General features: G+C 52.0%; 1 protein-coding gene across 5 annotated transcripts in view; it reads left to right on the forward strand.

Annotated features, from left to right (window-relative positions):
* Nucleotides 1–16,836, forward strand: part of PAX2 (paired box 2) — an 80,345-nt gene that overhangs the window by 50,608 nt on the left and 12,901 nt on the right. For all 5 annotated transcript variants that reach the window (XM_007470350.1, XM_007470348.1, XM_007470347.1 and 2 more), the window contains 2 exons: nt 9,874–10,049; nt 12,366–12,492. In XM_007470350.1, coding sequence (XP_007470412.1) covers nt 9,874–10,049; nt 12,366–12,492 — 303 coding nt within the window. The remainder of the gene's footprint in view (nt 1–9,873; nt 10,050–12,365; nt 12,493–16,836) is intronic.

Genomic DNA, 16,836 nt, shown 5'->3' on the forward strand with positions numbered 1-16,836 from the left:
CCAAGGCCCTTTTTTGTTGTTTCAGCTTGTTCTGAGCTTTTGTCTTCCTGACAGGCTCCTGCTACTCTCATATCCATCCCTGGTTATGGTCCCCTCCTTCCATCTGTTGTGTGTGTCCTTTATGAGAGGAAAAAAAATAACTTTTGTCTGATAATAAGTGTAATGTATGCTCATTGTAAAAATATTTGGAAGATACAGTAAATTTTTTAAAAAATCACCCGTAATCTCATCACCAAAAGAATTTTGGTGATGAGATTTAGAATTTTGGCATATTCTTTACAGTCTTTTTTTTCCCCTGTGTATACATAATTATATATATATATATATATATAATTTTTATCAAAATTAGAAAGATACTGTATATACAGCTTGTGTCTCGCTTTTTTCACTTAACATTATATAGGACCATTTTCACATATCATTAAATATTCTTTGAAAACATGATTTTTTAATGGCTGCATAATCTTCCACTGTTCCATGTACATGTCCTTTTAAAATCTAGGCTCATCATATTTTAAAGCTTATTCATGTGCAACAACAATGATTTCCCTTAAAGGCCCTCTCTTTCCACCCTTCCCCCACTCCCACTCCCACTCCCTTTACTTTGTCAGGTTGATTATTTGAGCTTGTAGCAGCAGAATTTCATTTTTAGAGCATCCTGTCCTCATGGAATTATATTCCCTTCTAGAATCTCTTGCCATGGGATCACACAACCATTCTTTCCCTCAACACATAGCAGTTTGATTTTCTCAAGTCAGATTCTGTGCAATGCCCCCTCCTTTTGTTACTGTCACCTCTAGACATGGGTGCTTTCTCCCCAGATCCCCAACAGTTCCCTTTTATCAGTTTTTTCTTTCTTGGTCAGAATTAAGCAGCCTGGAGTAGCGGAAAAGGGCACGAGTCTGAGAAACCTCTGTATCCTAACGATGACTAGCTGTGTGACATGGGGAAATTACTCAACCTTTCTGAGCCTCTTTTTTCTTTTTAAATCTCTAAGAGGGAATGGATTAAATTATCTCCATGACACTTTCTAGCTATAAAATGTGATAACACTGAATCCAGAGTGGCAATGTCCTACACTGCTTCTTTTTCCTTCTAAAAGGTAAACTGCAAGGCAAGTAAAGAATGGATCAATCTTTGCTTTTGGAATTCTATGCAACAAATCAGCCAACATTTTTTACCACCTACTATGTGTCAGGCCCTGGGCTAAGTTTACATAAATGAAAAAGATGGGTCCCTGCCTTTAAGATAGTCACAGTTTAGTGAAGAAAACAAACATTAAAAAATAATGACATAGGAATTCCCTGGCGGTCCAGTGGTTAGGACCCTGTGCTCTCACAAGCCGCACCATGTGGCCAAACAAATAATGATAATAATAACTACGATACATATAGATTCTAAACTTGGCTTTGCCACTTACTGGCTGGAATAAGTATTTCGGGGAGAGTTATATAGCCTGTCTAGCCCTTTGGTTTCTCCAGATTATAAGCTCAACTGCCCGAGGCATATTGCCTGGGTTTGCTTCTGACTACTCCATCACGTGTTAGCTCTGTAACCTCTTCACTTCCATTTCTTCGCCTACAAAATAAATGGGGATAATAATAGGAGCTTCCTGCTTAAGTTCTGGTGAAAATTAAACGAGTTAATATACGTAAAATTCTTAGATGAGTGTCCAATATATAGTAAGCACTTAATGTTAGCTGCTGTTATTGTAAGGATTGAATCAGTGGATTATGTTAGGCATAGTGTCTGGTACCATAATAGGAGCTGGATCGATTTTAGTTATTATTATTATTTGTACAATAGCGGTTTGGTTAGATGTCTGCTGGAACACAGAGAAAAGAGAAGTGAATACTGCTGAGGTAGGAGCTAGCAACCCTCTGGTGTTCATCTGAGGAAACTCAGTCCAGAAAAGCTCGAGGGACTTGGCCAAGGTCACATAGCAAGTGAGGGACAGAACTAGGATTTCAACCCAGGAGATGATACTCCTAGTTCAGTGTTACATTAGGGCCACTAGTGTAGTTAGTGTCCCCAGAGGCACATGGGTGTAGATGGGCCCAGTAAGATTGAGGTCAGGCAGGCAGGTAGCCACGCCCCTGCCTTCCACCCTATCGTGAACTCATGGAGTGTTTAGAAGCAGGGCTTGGTCAGGGTTAGCAGGTTCTCCAGGGCTGGAAGGCTGGGCAGAAGCTGGTCTTGCTCAGAGCCAAGGCTTTGGGCCAGGTTTCCAAGGACTTCTTCATGCCCGCCTCTTGAGCGTGGCCTGGGGTGACTGGCCAGGGCAGTCCCACGGATCGTCCGGTATAAGGACAGGAGACCATGGGGAATGTCCTCCCACCTCCTTGGACAGTGTTTGCATCAGCTTCTTCCCAGCTCATGGCTCCCCCATTTCCTCCTCCCTCTTCCTTCTCCTGTCTCCTGCCCTTCTCTCCTCACCCCTCGTGCTCCTTCCTTTTCCCTTCTTCCCGCTCCCCTCTGCCCCCTCCCCTCCCAGTTTTGTTAATCCTCGCTCTTCTCCCAGTCCGGAAGGCAGCCCCATTCCTCAGCATCCCCGACCTCTCTCCCCGTTCTCAATCAGATGGGAGGCCAGGGTGGCAGCCCAGACCTCGCGGTCCTGCGCCACCGTGGGGGTGGGGCCGGAGAGGCACAGGCAGGCTGCCCTGAATGACAAGCGGGGATATTGATCGCATTCTGAACTCAGCCCAGCCGATAGAAGGTAATTAATGACTCCATTTGCCTCAGCACTGAGGAGAACAATTGAGTTTGAAACTGCAACAACTGGCAGCTGGGGAGACTGGGGGCGGCCTGGGAGTGAACCCCTCAGAGGAGGAAGGTGGCGTTAGAGGAGCTAAGACAGGGAGAGGGGGCAGAGGCCACTGGTCAGACTGGGATGCAGCAAAGAGCTCCCACCCGGATCAGTGCCCCGACCCCTCCTGCTCCCCGAAGCCCCCTAGGGGCTGAGGTCCATCACCTACTGTCCCCACTTCCTCCACACATTTCTCTTTTCGTCCTATACCACTTTTTCAGGTCATTTTTGGTCTACAGGTGAAGTGAGACTGACTTTCCCTGGGATTGCTCCTTGTTAGCTGTGTGAAGCACACACATGTTTTTCACTCTCCCTCGGCTTGTTTCTTCTCTTGTAACATTGGATTAATGGTAGCTCTTCTGCAAGTGTTATGTGGGAATTAGAGATAATGTGTAATAAAGAACCTGGAGCCTGCCTAGTACACAGTTAGTGCTCAGTACATGACAGTGATGATGATCTTTGACAGGGAAGGCAAATTTGATAGAGTGGAGAGGGCTTTGGAGTCAGACATTCCTGAGTTCAAATCCAGCCTTTGCCTACTTTCTAGTTGGATGATATTGAACAAATAATTTTGCCTCTCATCTGAAAGATAAGAATGATAGTAAATACCTCGTAAAAGTGAATGGATTTAATGAGTATATGTGGAAGCCCTAATATTGTCAGTTTCCCCATAGATGGGTAGATGTGTGTATTTGGGCTTAGAAAACTGAACTTAATATAGTTCTTTGTATACTTTAAAAGAATTTCTCTCAAATGCCTAATTCCTACTTCTTGGGGTTTGGTGGGCAGCCCCTACTCATTCCACTTTGATTTTGATGAGGCTTGGTGCTTTCTGACCAAGGAATTGGCATTATTTCATTCTCTCTATTACTATCACCCCCACCTACCTTTTGGTCAGCACACGAGAATTTCTCTTGTCCCTTGCCGGGACTGCTTTGGAGATTCAGGTACAGTGTAGACACACAAGGAAGACAGAACACTTCTGTTTTGTCCCTTGTCTCTAGCCCTCATCCCTAATACGTGGTGTTCAGTGCCTGTCCCCCTCCCCAAGCTGCTGAGACCTCACCGGCCAGCCCTATTCATGATTGGCCGGCAGGCAAGAGGGTTCTGGCCTGGGGTCAGAGGGGTGGGAGGTAGGGCTCTGCTCCAGGGTGGCCTAGGAATGGATGGGGAGTGACAAGGTTAAGTGAATGAGGAAATCACATCTTTTTGTTGAGGAGTAAAAGCCATTTTTATTAATGATTCTAGAAGTGGTGTGTGCTTCCTGTACAAGGCCTGGATCATATAGAAAAACTTAGATGAGAAGAAAAGAATTTGCTCATGATCAGGGAGTAATCACTGTTACCCTGTGGGTGGCTCTCCTTCCAGTCAAGGTGATCTTTGGTTTTACAGTTCTCTTCTTTTGCACGGAGATCGGGGCCCCACTGCTGGATCCCAGGCTCTGCACATGGGCTGGGCAGGCAGCTGCTCTTCCTCATTGGGCCTCAGGCCGCAACTGTCCACGGGCATCTTCCATGTGCCAGGCTCCCTGGTAGATATGCCCTCGACCTAGCCACTTACCCTCATGTATGCTGCACTTCATTTACTCTGAGCCTCAGTTTCCTCACCAGTAAAAAGGGGATTATAATCCCTAGCTACCTTGGAGAGTAGTTAGGAAGGTCCACATAACAGAAGGTCTGTGAAAGCTTTTGTTAACTGTAAGCAAACATGAAGTGGTCAGAGGAGAAGACAATACGAACCTCTGCTCCCTTTGAAAGAATAATCTACGTCGAAGTTTTAACTCAGCAGTTTGTTTAATTTAATTAATGTATTTATATCCTGCTTCATTCCGAAAAGGACTTTTATGGTAGCTCGCTCTCCTTCAGAGATGCTACGGCTCATGCCATAGTGGACAAAGCACCTGGAATGGGCTCCAGTTCTGAGGGTCCTACTACTCAGTTGTGTGACCTTGGACGGGTCACCTCCCCTCCCCCACCTCACCACCCACCCTGCTAGTTTTCATTACCTTAAAATGAGGAGTTTGGACCAGGTGTCCCCTCATCATTCTCGGCAGTCTGGGCTCGGCCAGCTCAGGTGCCATAGGCGGTAGCCTCAGTGTAGGGAGGGTACAAAGTAGAAAAGGGGGGATGCTGGGAGGGATGCAGTGTCCTGGATGGGGCCAAGTGGCCCTCAACTGGGTCCCCTGGGCTTGGCACCCGGGCAGCAGAGTGAAATGATGTGGAGAGCAGGCTCTGGAGTCAAACAGACCTGAATTCAAATCCCAACTGTCATTTACCAGCTGCATGGCCTTGGATAAGCTACTTAACCTCTCTTTGCCTCAGTTTCCTTATCTTTAAAATAGGTATCACAGCACCTACCTCACAGGGCTCTTGGGAGGATTAAATGGCATGTAACAAGCGCACAGTACTGTGAGCTGCTAATGGATGGTGGCTGGGCAGGGGACAGCAGAACAGGACCGAATCCTCCACATATGGGACCAACGAGCACAGGGTACCTTCCTTGCTCTGGGAGGTCTTACTAAACCTTCGCAGCCACATTTTCCAACCTCAATCTGAAAATGTGGCCTGAGAGTGGGAAAGAATATTGGAAATCAGAACTGTTCCAGAAAGTCCAGGACCTGCGGCATCATACTCCAGCCCTCCTCTTGGAGCCCCGACAAGGGAGGGGCTGGTTTTCCCATCAAGGTGAAGGCTGAGGGCCTGCTCTGTCATTTTGGAAAGGCCTTCCCTGGAACCAAGAATGAGCAGATAGACCCACTTTATCCTACTCTCTGCGACCAGGGCCGTGGTGTGGTGAGTCCAACATAGGGGCCAGCTCTGGGGCCACTTCTCAAGCAGCCTCTGCCAGCTGCCTTGGATGGCAGTTCTGCAGCTCCAAGGTTAAGTTTCACTCTTAACTGGCAACGCGGTGTGCTCTGTCCTTGGGTAGAAGTACCATAGGTGGGCAGGAAGGTGTTGCTGAGAGTGGGAAGGGCCTCTGTGGACCAGAGTCAATGCTGTTGGAAGCTAACAAGCAGTGAGGCAGGTGAAGAAGGGGCATGAGTCTACCCAGGGGCCTGTCCTGGGTCTTCCCATATCCTCTGACAGCTAAGGATGTGTGGGACTTGCCTGACAAGTAACTGGGTGTCCTGGGATGCTAAGCCAGCAGATGGCTGGTCCAGAGGCCTTCTGCCAGTAGTCTGGCTTTGAATGCTACCCAGGAGAGCCTCGTTCATTCATTCATTCATTCACTCATTCATCCATTGACTATCAAGTCTGTGCCCAGCCTCATGCCTGGCACTGGATCTACAGAGATGCACCGGTCATGGTTCCTGCCCACAGGGAACTCCCAGCCTGGCTCCTTGGCACAAGCGGGTGGGTGCTATCTAATTACTTTCCTTGCTACTCACTCTGCAGCCCAGATCAGGAGTTGTTTCTGCCTCTTCCTCCATGTTAGCCCAGCTCTGCCAGAGAGCCCTTCAGTGCCTGGGCCTGGCAATGTCTCATAGCCCAGCTCCACCCCTCTCCCTTGCTGCCACCACTGAGACTCTACCTTGGGAAGCCCCACCCGAGCCCTCTCTCTCCGTATCCTGAGGAGGTCCCTGCAAGTGGGTGGTACTGACAACAGCTTTGTTTTCTCTTCCTTTTCAGTTCTCTTCTTCCATGTTCTTTTTTCTTTTTTGCTCTTCCTCTACTCTCTTCTTTCCTCCTGCAACCTCTACCCTCCAACCCCAGCCCCATCCAGGCCCCGGGCTACCCTCCTCACTGGATACACAGGCTTCCGGGAAAGCAGAACCAGCAGGGTTATTCCTGTAGCAAGGGCCCTCAGCCCAGCCTGTGCTTCCTGAGGCATCCGGTGTAGGAATCTTCTTGCCTGTCTTCCTCTCTCTCTTTCTGCCCTGCCTCTGCCTCTGGGCTGCCTTCTTCCCTGAGCTTCTCCTCCTTGGACCTCTGAGCCCAGGCTTCTCCAGGCCTCCTTCCCTCGCTCCCTTCCCGCCCTTCCTCCTTGCCTTCACTCCTCCCTTCCTTCTGTAGCTGAGGGAAGGGCACCACCCTGGCCTCTGGGGAGAGCCTGGGAGAGCCTGTGGGCCCTCTGGCTGATCTGGGGGACACTGCCTCCCTGTCCCCCACCAGTAATGCCACTGCCATCTCCCTGCCCCTGTGGCTGTCCTCCCTGTTCCCCAGAACTTTCTTTGTGCTCCTTCGCCATTCATCATGACTGCTGCCTTTCCCACCTCCCTATCACCTTCCTTCTCCTTTGAGGAGTTTCCTCAAGCCTCCTGCAGCCTCCCTTGGCGATTCTCTCCTGCTTGCATCAGACTAGTTTGCTTTTCTGCTCCTCTAGCACCTTCTCTCTTCCTTGCCCCACCCCCCTGCCCCCTCCTCTTCCTCCCTTTCCCCGGACCCTCGGCCACCTCTTCCAGTGGCAGCCATCATTTTGCCTTTCCTTCCTCCCTCCCCCTTTCCATCGCTGCCTCTGTAACCTGTTTTATCACCAGGGCCTGAGTATACAATAAATAAATAAATAAATAAAAAGGTCAGTGAGTGGAGGGAGCAGCAATAACCCCTAAAACAGTACTATCAGTGGAACATGATTGATCAATTGAATTCCATAGCGGCTGAAAAATGTGGGATTAAGTAGTGTATTATACGCACAATGAGTTGAGGCATGATGTTCATTTCAAGTTCATTTCGCCGGCCTCTGCCACCAGATCAGGCAATCAATAGGGGCAGCAGATATCATATATCACCTCTCTGCGGGCTGGGGAGAGAGCACCATAATCTCTCGCAAATTTAGAGTGACAGATTTGTCAAGATCTGAAGAGCCCCTGAATAAATGAAGGAAAAGAGACTCCTCCAGCCAGTGACCTGAGGACAAAGCTTCAGTTCAGCCCCTACACACACACACACACACACGCGCGCGCGCGCGCGCGCGCGCGCGCGAGCTAGGCCAAGCCACACACAGGCATATACACAAATTTACACAGAGGCATAGTATGAGTCTCGCCACACATATGCACACACCCATGCACATAACATGTGAGCCCATGTTTGCAGACAGATGCACTTTACTTCCCAGGACTCATTGGTGACACTGCAGTAACCACACACAAAGACACTTGCTGTCTCCCTCTGCTCTGACAGAAGTGCTTCCCAAAAAGGTAGGAGGACTCCAGCAAGAGAGAATTAGACACAATAAAACATGCAAATAGCCCCAAGGGGTAGCATTAAGATGATGGCACATCCTTGAGAGAGAAGCAGGCAAAGAAGAAACATGGGGGGACGCGGGCTCACACTCCCCATGCAGTCACACACGTACACATGCACCTTTTCAGAAACGTTCTTGGACCGTCACTTACACATTCCCAGACGCTTATTTATCTGGATGTTTATTCGTGTAGAAATGCATATATACAGAAAATACACAAAAGGGAAAAATAAATGTCACACCCTAACTCATACAGAGAGATGCATACACTGCCTCTAAGACAGAAAATCATTCCAGAAGCTTACACAGAAAAAAAAACACAACAACCAAGTTTTGTGGCCTTAGGAACATAGGGAACATAGAAATATCATCAAGGCTGTCCCTGTGTCTGTCTGTCCACCTCAGACATGATCCTGGTCTCCATTCTCTCTCTCTCTCTCTCTCTCTCTCTCTCTCTCTCTCTCTCTCTCTCACACACACGCACACACACGCACGCACACACACGCACGCAGACACACACCCTTTCTTTGCTCTCCCACCCCCTCCAGGATCGAGTGAAGACAGGAAGTCCCATTAGGAAAGCAGGACCCTTTGCTCCATCTGGGAGGCCAGCGAGGGAGGATGGCTGCAGGTTGAGCTTAATCAATACGTAATATTTTCTGTGCTCCCCTGAACGATACTGTACGGTGTTACTGTATATAATGCAATATTGATTATATCATATCGTATAATCACCTATAAACTGATATATACAACAGTCCCAGAGGAACACCCTGGGGCCTACAGCATGGGCAGGCCCCAGGCCCAAGGCTCCCCAGCTGGTCTTGGGCTAGGGAAGCCAAGGAGTGGCCAAGCTGTGGCTGGGAGGACCCAGCTTTGGGCCCGGGAAGTTGCAGGGTGGGGGGTCAGGGAGCATAGGCACAGCAGGTACTTGGCCCGCTGTGAACTCTGAAAACCCCAGTGGACCAGGATAGAGGGCAGGTCCAGGGAGGGAAGGGTAGCAGAGTGGTGGGAGGCCTGGGGAGAGCAGTACACAGACAGGACTGGCCTGCAGCCCCAGGGAGCGAGCACTTTGTGGCACCACCATGGCTTTTCATACATGGGGCGAGTCTCAGCTTCCTGTAGAGACTGAAGGAGGAACCAGGCAGCCAAGGAGCTGGCCTCTGGCGGAGCCTCGCCAGAGTCCAGGTCAGGGACAAGCTGAGGAGGGTGGCCTGGGCACAGCAGCATCTACAGGGACCCAGTCTTCAGTCTCTGCCCAAGTTGCACTTCATGACTCACGTTCCACTTGCTGTCCGCTCCAGTCTCAGGCCTGGGCCAACTCAAGCAGAGTGCCTCAGCTGGGCCCTGAGTCCCTCCTCCCTCAGTGGTGAAGTTAATTACTTCACCCAGTCTCCATGTTACACTCAGCCTCGGAGATTTGATGATTTTCCACCCTTGGAGTCAGTGGAACTGAAATTCATCTCAGAGCCGAGTTCAATTCTCCACAGGCTCGGTAATGCTGGCCCAAGACACCCAGCTCCTTCCCCAGGCCGATCCAGGCCAGGGGGGACAGAAGGGGCTCAGGGGAGACGTGCCCTGGAGAGATGGCCCCTGGCAATCCCTCTGCCTCCACCGCCTCTGCCTAGTCCTTCCCACACCCCCGAGTTGTGACAGCTTCCCTTTGTCTTCCCGGGACATTCAGGGGCTCTGGCTCTCTCAGCCAGGTCTCTGAGGCATGGCCAGCCCCTGGGCCAGCCCCTCCCAGCCTGAAAACTGGGAGTAAGGGGTCCCAGCAGGGGTGCAAAGCCCTGGGGGCCGAGCCAGGTGCCCATCACCTTTGCCCACTGTGTGCCTCTGCTGACCTGCACTCATGCCCCGAGTGTCCCTGTGTCCTCCAGATGTGTCTGAGGGCTCAGTCCCCAATGGAGATTCCCAGAGTGGCGTGGACAGTTTGCGGAAGCACTTGCGAGCTGACACCTTCACCCAGCAGCAGCTAGAAGCTTTGGATCGGGTCTTTGAGCGTCCTTCCTACCCTGACGTCTTCCAGGCATCAGAACACATCAAATCAGAGCAGGTGAGGAAGGAGCTTTCTGCTTGCAGAAGTGGAAAGGGACGGGGCAGAGCAAGGCCTCTGGAGGACGTGCACACGTGGGTCAGCCGCACGCACACCCAGCATCTTGTGTGCTGCCTTTGGGTGCGCCATGTGAACACGCTCACACAGGGACATTATAGCAGAGCCAAGAAAATCGTCATAGTATATGGTAGTTAGAAAGCGTGAGTTCTGGGCGCGAGTATGGCTGTAGGTAAATCTTAATCCCCTTTCAGTTTCAGTTCTATCCTGTTTCCCCGTCCGTAGAATGAAGGGCTTGGACAGATGATCTGACAGGTCGTTTCCAGCCCTGCCATTCTGTGCTTCTGGCATAGAGTACTCAGGAACGTCCCTTGCCTAAATGCCCCTAGGGTCCTACAGAAAGTCTGAGTAAGCGTGGGGCGTCAGGAGGTGAGCCCACTGCGCCTGCCTCCTGACAGCCTACACCTCAGACCCAATACTTCCCACAGATGAAGAGCAACCCAGAACACACAGCATGGGATGCAGCCCACAACACACCAGCACATTACACAGCGTAGAAACACATCTCCTAACTGCTCCCATTCACCTGTGTGCACATGTTCACAGACCACCGCCACCCACCTGCTTGCTGCCCACCCGCCGCCCAGCCCACAGGACTCATAGCACAGCCCATCAGCCAGTAGGTGTGCACGCCCCACAGACCGCCAGCTCAGCGCACTTCCACACCCGCCTCCACGCACACACCAGGACAGCCCCCTGTGCACACACTCCGACGCATGAGCACACACCCATCCCCCCCCCCCCCCCCCCCCCCCCACACACACAGTACTGGAGTTTGATACTTAGCCCCTCCCAATCATTATCAACAGCCTCTATGGCATTTATTCCCCCCCCCCCCCCCCCCCGCACTACAGCCCAGGCCAGGCCCACAGCCTCAGCACAGCACAGCCTGCCATGTGTGCACACTCGGGCACACACCCGCACGCACACGCACCAGCGCAGCCGCACAGACTGCACAGCGCAGTTCCACTCTAGGACTCCAACAGCTCCCAGCCATTCGCCTTTCTCCCCGCCCGTCCTTTTATCCTGTAAGCTGTTTGTCTTCATAAAACAAAAATCAAAAGTCTTTTTAAGGTGCCCTGAGCCATAAACCAACAAAGGAGGAGCCGGCGGAGGCGGGCGGCTTGGTGCACCCTCCCCGAGTCCCCGGCTGTATTACAATGAATAACCTTTATTTACTTTCATTAGACTATTAAACACCAGCACAGTCATTTTTCCCCCTGAAACTCGGAGCAGGGCCCATAAAGCAAATCCGAAGCCTAATTGAGTTCATTTTAATTTCTCTCCGATCACAGCGAATTACTCTGGTGATAAATCAGGGGGCAGCTTCACCCCCAGTAGAAGGCCTAATTTGCAGCTAATTACAAAACTGATTTCTACAGGAAGATCAATACGAGAAGGAATTGGAAATGACGAGGCAATCCTGTCCAGCCAGGGAGGGGAGGGGGCCCTCTGGGGGGGCCAGGAAGCGGAAGGGGGAAAAAAACGGACCCGAAAGAGCAGAAAATCAGTTTTAATTTAACGTAATATTAATCAGAGCAACTTTTCCTGCTTCGTGCGGGCTCCTGGTCAGCCCAGCTCTGGGGTCTGGCTTGGCGGTGGCTGCAATAAAAAGGCAATTACCCGAGTGTTTCAGGCAGGACACCCTTTCAGAGTCAATGACTGGCCCCCTCCCACCCTTCTGTTAGCCATGTGGACTCTTCCCCCTCCCCAATTTCATACCCCAGTGCACAGGCAGAGAGCGAGGGGCCCGTGAGGCAGTCTTTGTTTGTTTTTTAAAAAGGGGCTCCAGCACCCGGTCAGCCAGCCCAGCAGTGCCAGGCTGGAGACCCCACTAGGCCCTTCCCCCAGCTACTGCCTCTGCCATCATGTCAGGGTTCGCCCCTCCTCCCCAAGATTCCCTACCCCTGGGGGACCTTAAAACACCGCTTGCCTCTCAGCAGGGGGATTCCCACTGCTAAACCCCGCCTTTGGGGCTTCTTAGACAAGAGATGCTACAGAGCTGTAAAGGGTGCTGGGATACCCGCCGAGAATGTACAGGCTGCACCTCAGCTTCCCAGAGTCAGGTCTGCCCCCACCCACACACAACTCTCCATCATCCATCGAACCCGCCCCTCCCACACTCCCCGCCCTCTGCCTGGCCATCTCCTTCCACCCCATCTGGGAGGGCTCCCCGTTCCTCCTCCCCATCTGCACACCAAGCCCTCTCTCCGCATGTGTACGTCAATAGTGAGCTGTCTCTTTTCTCTCTCCTCCCAGGGGAACGAGTACTCCCTCCCAGCCCTGACCCCTGGGCTTGATGAAGTCAAGTCGAGTCTATCTGCATCCACCAACCCCGAGCTGGGCAGCAACGTGTCAGGCACGCAGACATACCCCGTTGTGACCGGTAAGGGGGCTTCCAGGAGGGTGGGAAACTGCTTTCAGTGGGGGGCACCTCAGCCCATGCCATCTGGGGCCCAGTGTGACAAGTGGGCTCCCTGCCATGATCTCTGTAGATAGAGTGAGTCTCCAGAAACCAGGGTGCTTCCTGAACAGATGTGTGAAGATGTGGGAGAAAAAACCGTGGTCAGGGTCTCTGTACGCTCCAGCCTGGAAAGGTCAAAGCCAGGAGGGGCTAGGGCTGGTTCTTTCTGCCCATCCTGTTGCCTCTTCCTTAGCCTTTTTTCTTGCCTCCACCAAGGTGGCCAGAATTATGAGCCTCTTGTTAGGATGTGTGCAGGAGAATGAGGGCAAATAGGCCGGGCTGGCAAGAGTGGAGCATGAGTGCCCAGTGTCGAGTCTCCTCATTCCTGTGTCCCCAAGGCTCCTGGGGGACCTGCTTTCCTCTCCTCTGGGCAGCCTGGTGTGCCAAAGCTGTGGCTTTGGGCTTCAGAGCGTGGCATCTGGCTATGTGGTTATAGGTACGCTCAATTATTTCAGCCCTTCTCCAGCTTCCCAGAGAAATCACTAAGACCAAGTCTTGATTTCAAGGCCAGGCAGGGTCTGGCCTGTCCCTCAGTCAAAATGCAGGGGGAGGGGGCACCCAATCCAGGTGCTGGCATGGACGAGGGAGGAGCAGCAGAGGCAGCTAGAGGGGAAGAAGGCTGAGGTGCAGTGCAGTGTAGAGCCCAGCTGATGAAGCTCCAGGCCACAGAGCTGAGGGCTGTGGAAGGCGGCTGGCACCGCAGGAGGGTATCCGGGCCAGGAAAGTGCCCAAGTGGGAGAGACACACATTGAGGTGTTATTAAAATTCACCTAATTATTCTGGAGACACTAAAGCCAATGTGCCGTTTGTTCCTTGGGAGAAAGAATGATTGAGAAGGGTCTTGGTGGTGATTGGGAGACACTGAGGCGTTACCTGCCGACAAGGCGAGCGGAGGCGGCCTGAGGACCTGGCAGCAGCCAGCGTCACCAAAGACAGGGAGCGGGCATGGTCCCACTGGAGGACAGCGCACTGGTTCTGACTTGGAGCTGTTCTGAGCACGGCTCAGGTCTGAGATGGGCTGCGAGTGGCCACCTGGCCTCCACCTGGGGAGCTTGGGAGAGCCCTGTTGTTAGCTTTCCCAGATTCTCCCTAAGGGTCGTCCTGGTACAGCTGTTTCCGGCCTGGACAGAATCAAGCTCTTTGGGTAGACAATCAGAGGTTGAGTTCTGGAAGTGTCGGAGACCTAGATGGGCTTTTGGGAGTGACAACACAAGCTGGGTCAGGATACAGCCTATGATCAACTGGCCCTCGGCAAGTACCCTCCATAGTCCAGTTCGGAAGTTCTCTGAGCTGTGGGTATTCTGACCCAAGAAAGAGTGATGGTCCAGGCCAGGCCATGTTTCTCCTGATCTGCTGAGTTAACACTGGTCACCTCCCCAAAGTGGCCCACCCCAGGCAGCAGCAAAACAGAGCCCAGGAGACTTTTCTCTAACCCCAGCTGTGCTTCCCTGGGCCCAGGGCCACAGTCTAGAAGGCAGAGGCTTCCTGGGGTGGAGAGAAGGATCTTTGGGGTAGAGTTCCTGCAGCAGGAGAACTCAGGCTGGTGTAGAAAAGTGCCTCCACCTTAAGCATCCCCCACCCGCCTCCCCCCCATGGCCCTGGAACGGTCCCAGCTCAGCCTGGGAACATCTCCGGCTGATCCATCCGGATCCAAGTGTGAGAAAAGTTCATTTCAGACCCAGCTTGACATTCCCAGGTGGCAAGTTAGCACTAACATCTCAATCTGTATGCGACATTTCAATCAAGCCAGGAGTAACAAAAGCAGAACCATTAACATTCGGAGCTGTTCACCAGTGGTAATGACAGGGAAACTTGCTCAGAAACTGGAAATTACCAAAAAGAGAGAAGTGTGTGGAGAAGTGGGGGAGGGGTGGGGGAGGGGGGAGGGGGGGGGGAATGATTTTTCCCAGCTGCCCCGCATGTATCCACCCAAGTCCCCAGGGCAAGGACAAGAGGCTGGGCCTCCCTCTGGCTCCCAGTGCCCCGGTCAGGTGGAAAGGTAAGCTGCCCTTGGCCTTAGTCAGGTGAGTTCCTGCCTTGGGCAAACACAAGGCAGGGGGGGGAGGGGGGAGGGGGGAGGGAATGATTTTTCTACACTTAGGCCAAGATCCAATGTTTGGATTAATGGTGCCATTACCCGAGAAAGGGCTACAGATTATGCTCATTCTTAAAATGTTTTTGCTGGCAATTAAATGGCTGCAGTTATTGATCTTTGTTGATTTTACGTCCTCCTAATTTGCATAATCTATTAAAGATGAATGATTCATGATGTGTTTATTATGGGGATGAACAGAATTTGCTGGAGGTACTGTCAAGGTGAGAAACAGGGCAGTGCCCAGAGGCTTCATGGATCATCTCAGGAATGGGTCCAGCACATTAGCCTTCGGGCCAGGAGTTTGCGGGTAGCGGTGAGCAGTGATGTACAGAGCAGACCAGAGAGGTGGATTTCAGGTGAGATTTTCTAGAAAGATGTTAGCATCTAGAACTGGGCTCCAAGAATAGCTGGGATATGGGAGGGGCTTTTGGTGTATTTGTAAAAATTGCCCTCCAAGATTCTTTAAGAGCTTATTTGGTTGGAGAGTATGAAGGGCTTTGGTGGAGGAGGAAAAGGGGAGGCACTTTCCGGCAGGTGATTCTGGCCAGGTATGCGCTACAGGTGAGAGAGCAGGAGGGCATCCTGTGGCCACAGCCTGGCTTGAGTGTGCCAAGATGTTCAAGGAGCCCTCTTCATGCCCCACATCCTAAACCCCCAGCTCATCTTCTTCCCCAGGGACAGGCAGCTGAGGCTGCAAACCTTTGGGGATGAGTCCTGAGGAAACCAGCCCAGGAAGCCCTAGCCCAACCTGAAAAGCCGACCTTATTGATATTCCTGCCACCTCCTGGCACTGGAGGCTGATTTCAGACTTCACCAGCCACTTGATGCAGCTGTTCCACAAGGTCAGGACTGAGAGGAGAGAGGAGCCTAGACTACTGTGTAGAGGGGAGAGTGGGGCCCAGTGGGCCAGGACACAGCTAATCACTTTGCAGGCAAGGGTGGCTGCCAGAGGCCGGGGCTCGGCCCAAAAGCCTCCCCTCCCCACCTTCTCTCACGGAACCAAGGAGAGAGACTGATTTTTCTGAGTAGTGTTTGCAAGTTCTGCCGAGATTTTAATTTCACTGCATCACAACTCAGCAAGCTGCCAAGTCAAGCTGGTTATTTAAATTTATCACCTACTTTCCCTTCCGCCGCTGGGCTGCTCTAGCTCAGCAGCATCTCTTCTCTCCAGTCCACTGCTCTAGGCTGCTGGTCTGGAACGGAGCCGAGTCTCTCCTAAGTGATAAGGAAAAAGGGACCAACTAGATGAGAGAGTGGGTGGGGGGCACTCTGGCCCCAGGCTTCCTCAGGTTGTCTGGCTGTGGCTGGTACCTTCTACCTCCTTCTTACCCTTCCAAAGGACCCCACAGTGGGCTGCCATCAACCCCTCAGTGGTCCCGCAGGCCTCTGGGTCAGGGCCTCTTCAGTGAGGACTCTGACTCCAACTGTGTGCTGGTGCCTTTAAGCCGCCTGTCACTGGTAGAAAAGAGCCCCCCTTCCTCATAGCCTCCTCACCTTGACTCCTCCCTTCCTGTGCCTGGCCAGCTCTGCAGCCATAGAGGGGACCTTGGCAGTGATGTTGATCTGGGAGAATAAGATGAATACTAGTTTCAGGAGTCCCAAAGTCACTTGGAGATGCTTCTGAGAATTCTGAGAGTCCCTTCACCTGGCGAAAATCCACCCTGATAATGAGAGCGGGTTCCCTGCCCTGGAGCCCAAATGGAACGAGACAGTGCTGGAGGAAGTCGGGGATGGTACGGCGGTTCTCCATGCTCACTCTAGAAGCTGAGGAATGCACCAGGCCCCAGAGCTGCTGCACCAAGTGAGCGGGCGTCAGTGGCCTCTGGTGAGGCTCACTGTCGAGCACTGGGAGAGCTTTGTGCAAGTGCAGCCCTCGCCATCCTCATTTTAGTCCCGGAGGGGTTACAGAGGAATGAGATTGATATCTAGAAACAAGGCAGGTTAAACTCACCAAAACACAGCTGGATAAATGTAACAATGAGGATTGCTACCCACAACCAAACCTCACCATCTTGTGCAAGAACTAGAGGGAGACCCAAAGCCAGAGCAGCGTGAGTGGCTGCTGGCATCACACTGGAGGCAGACCCTAACTGGGGGAGGCTGGGGGTGTAACACACCAGACAGAAAAGATGACCTTGGGCCCCAAAGAAGCAGGAAACTAGAAGTCGGCA

This window comes from Lipotes vexillifer, unplaced genomic scaffold (assembly GCF_000442215.2).
Source record: "Lipotes vexillifer unplaced genomic scaffold, Lipotes_vexillifer_v1.1 scaffold916, whole genome shotgun sequence".
In the NCBI taxonomy this organism is placed as follows: domain Eukaryota; kingdom Metazoa; phylum Chordata; class Mammalia; order Artiodactyla; family Lipotidae; genus Lipotes; species Lipotes vexillifer.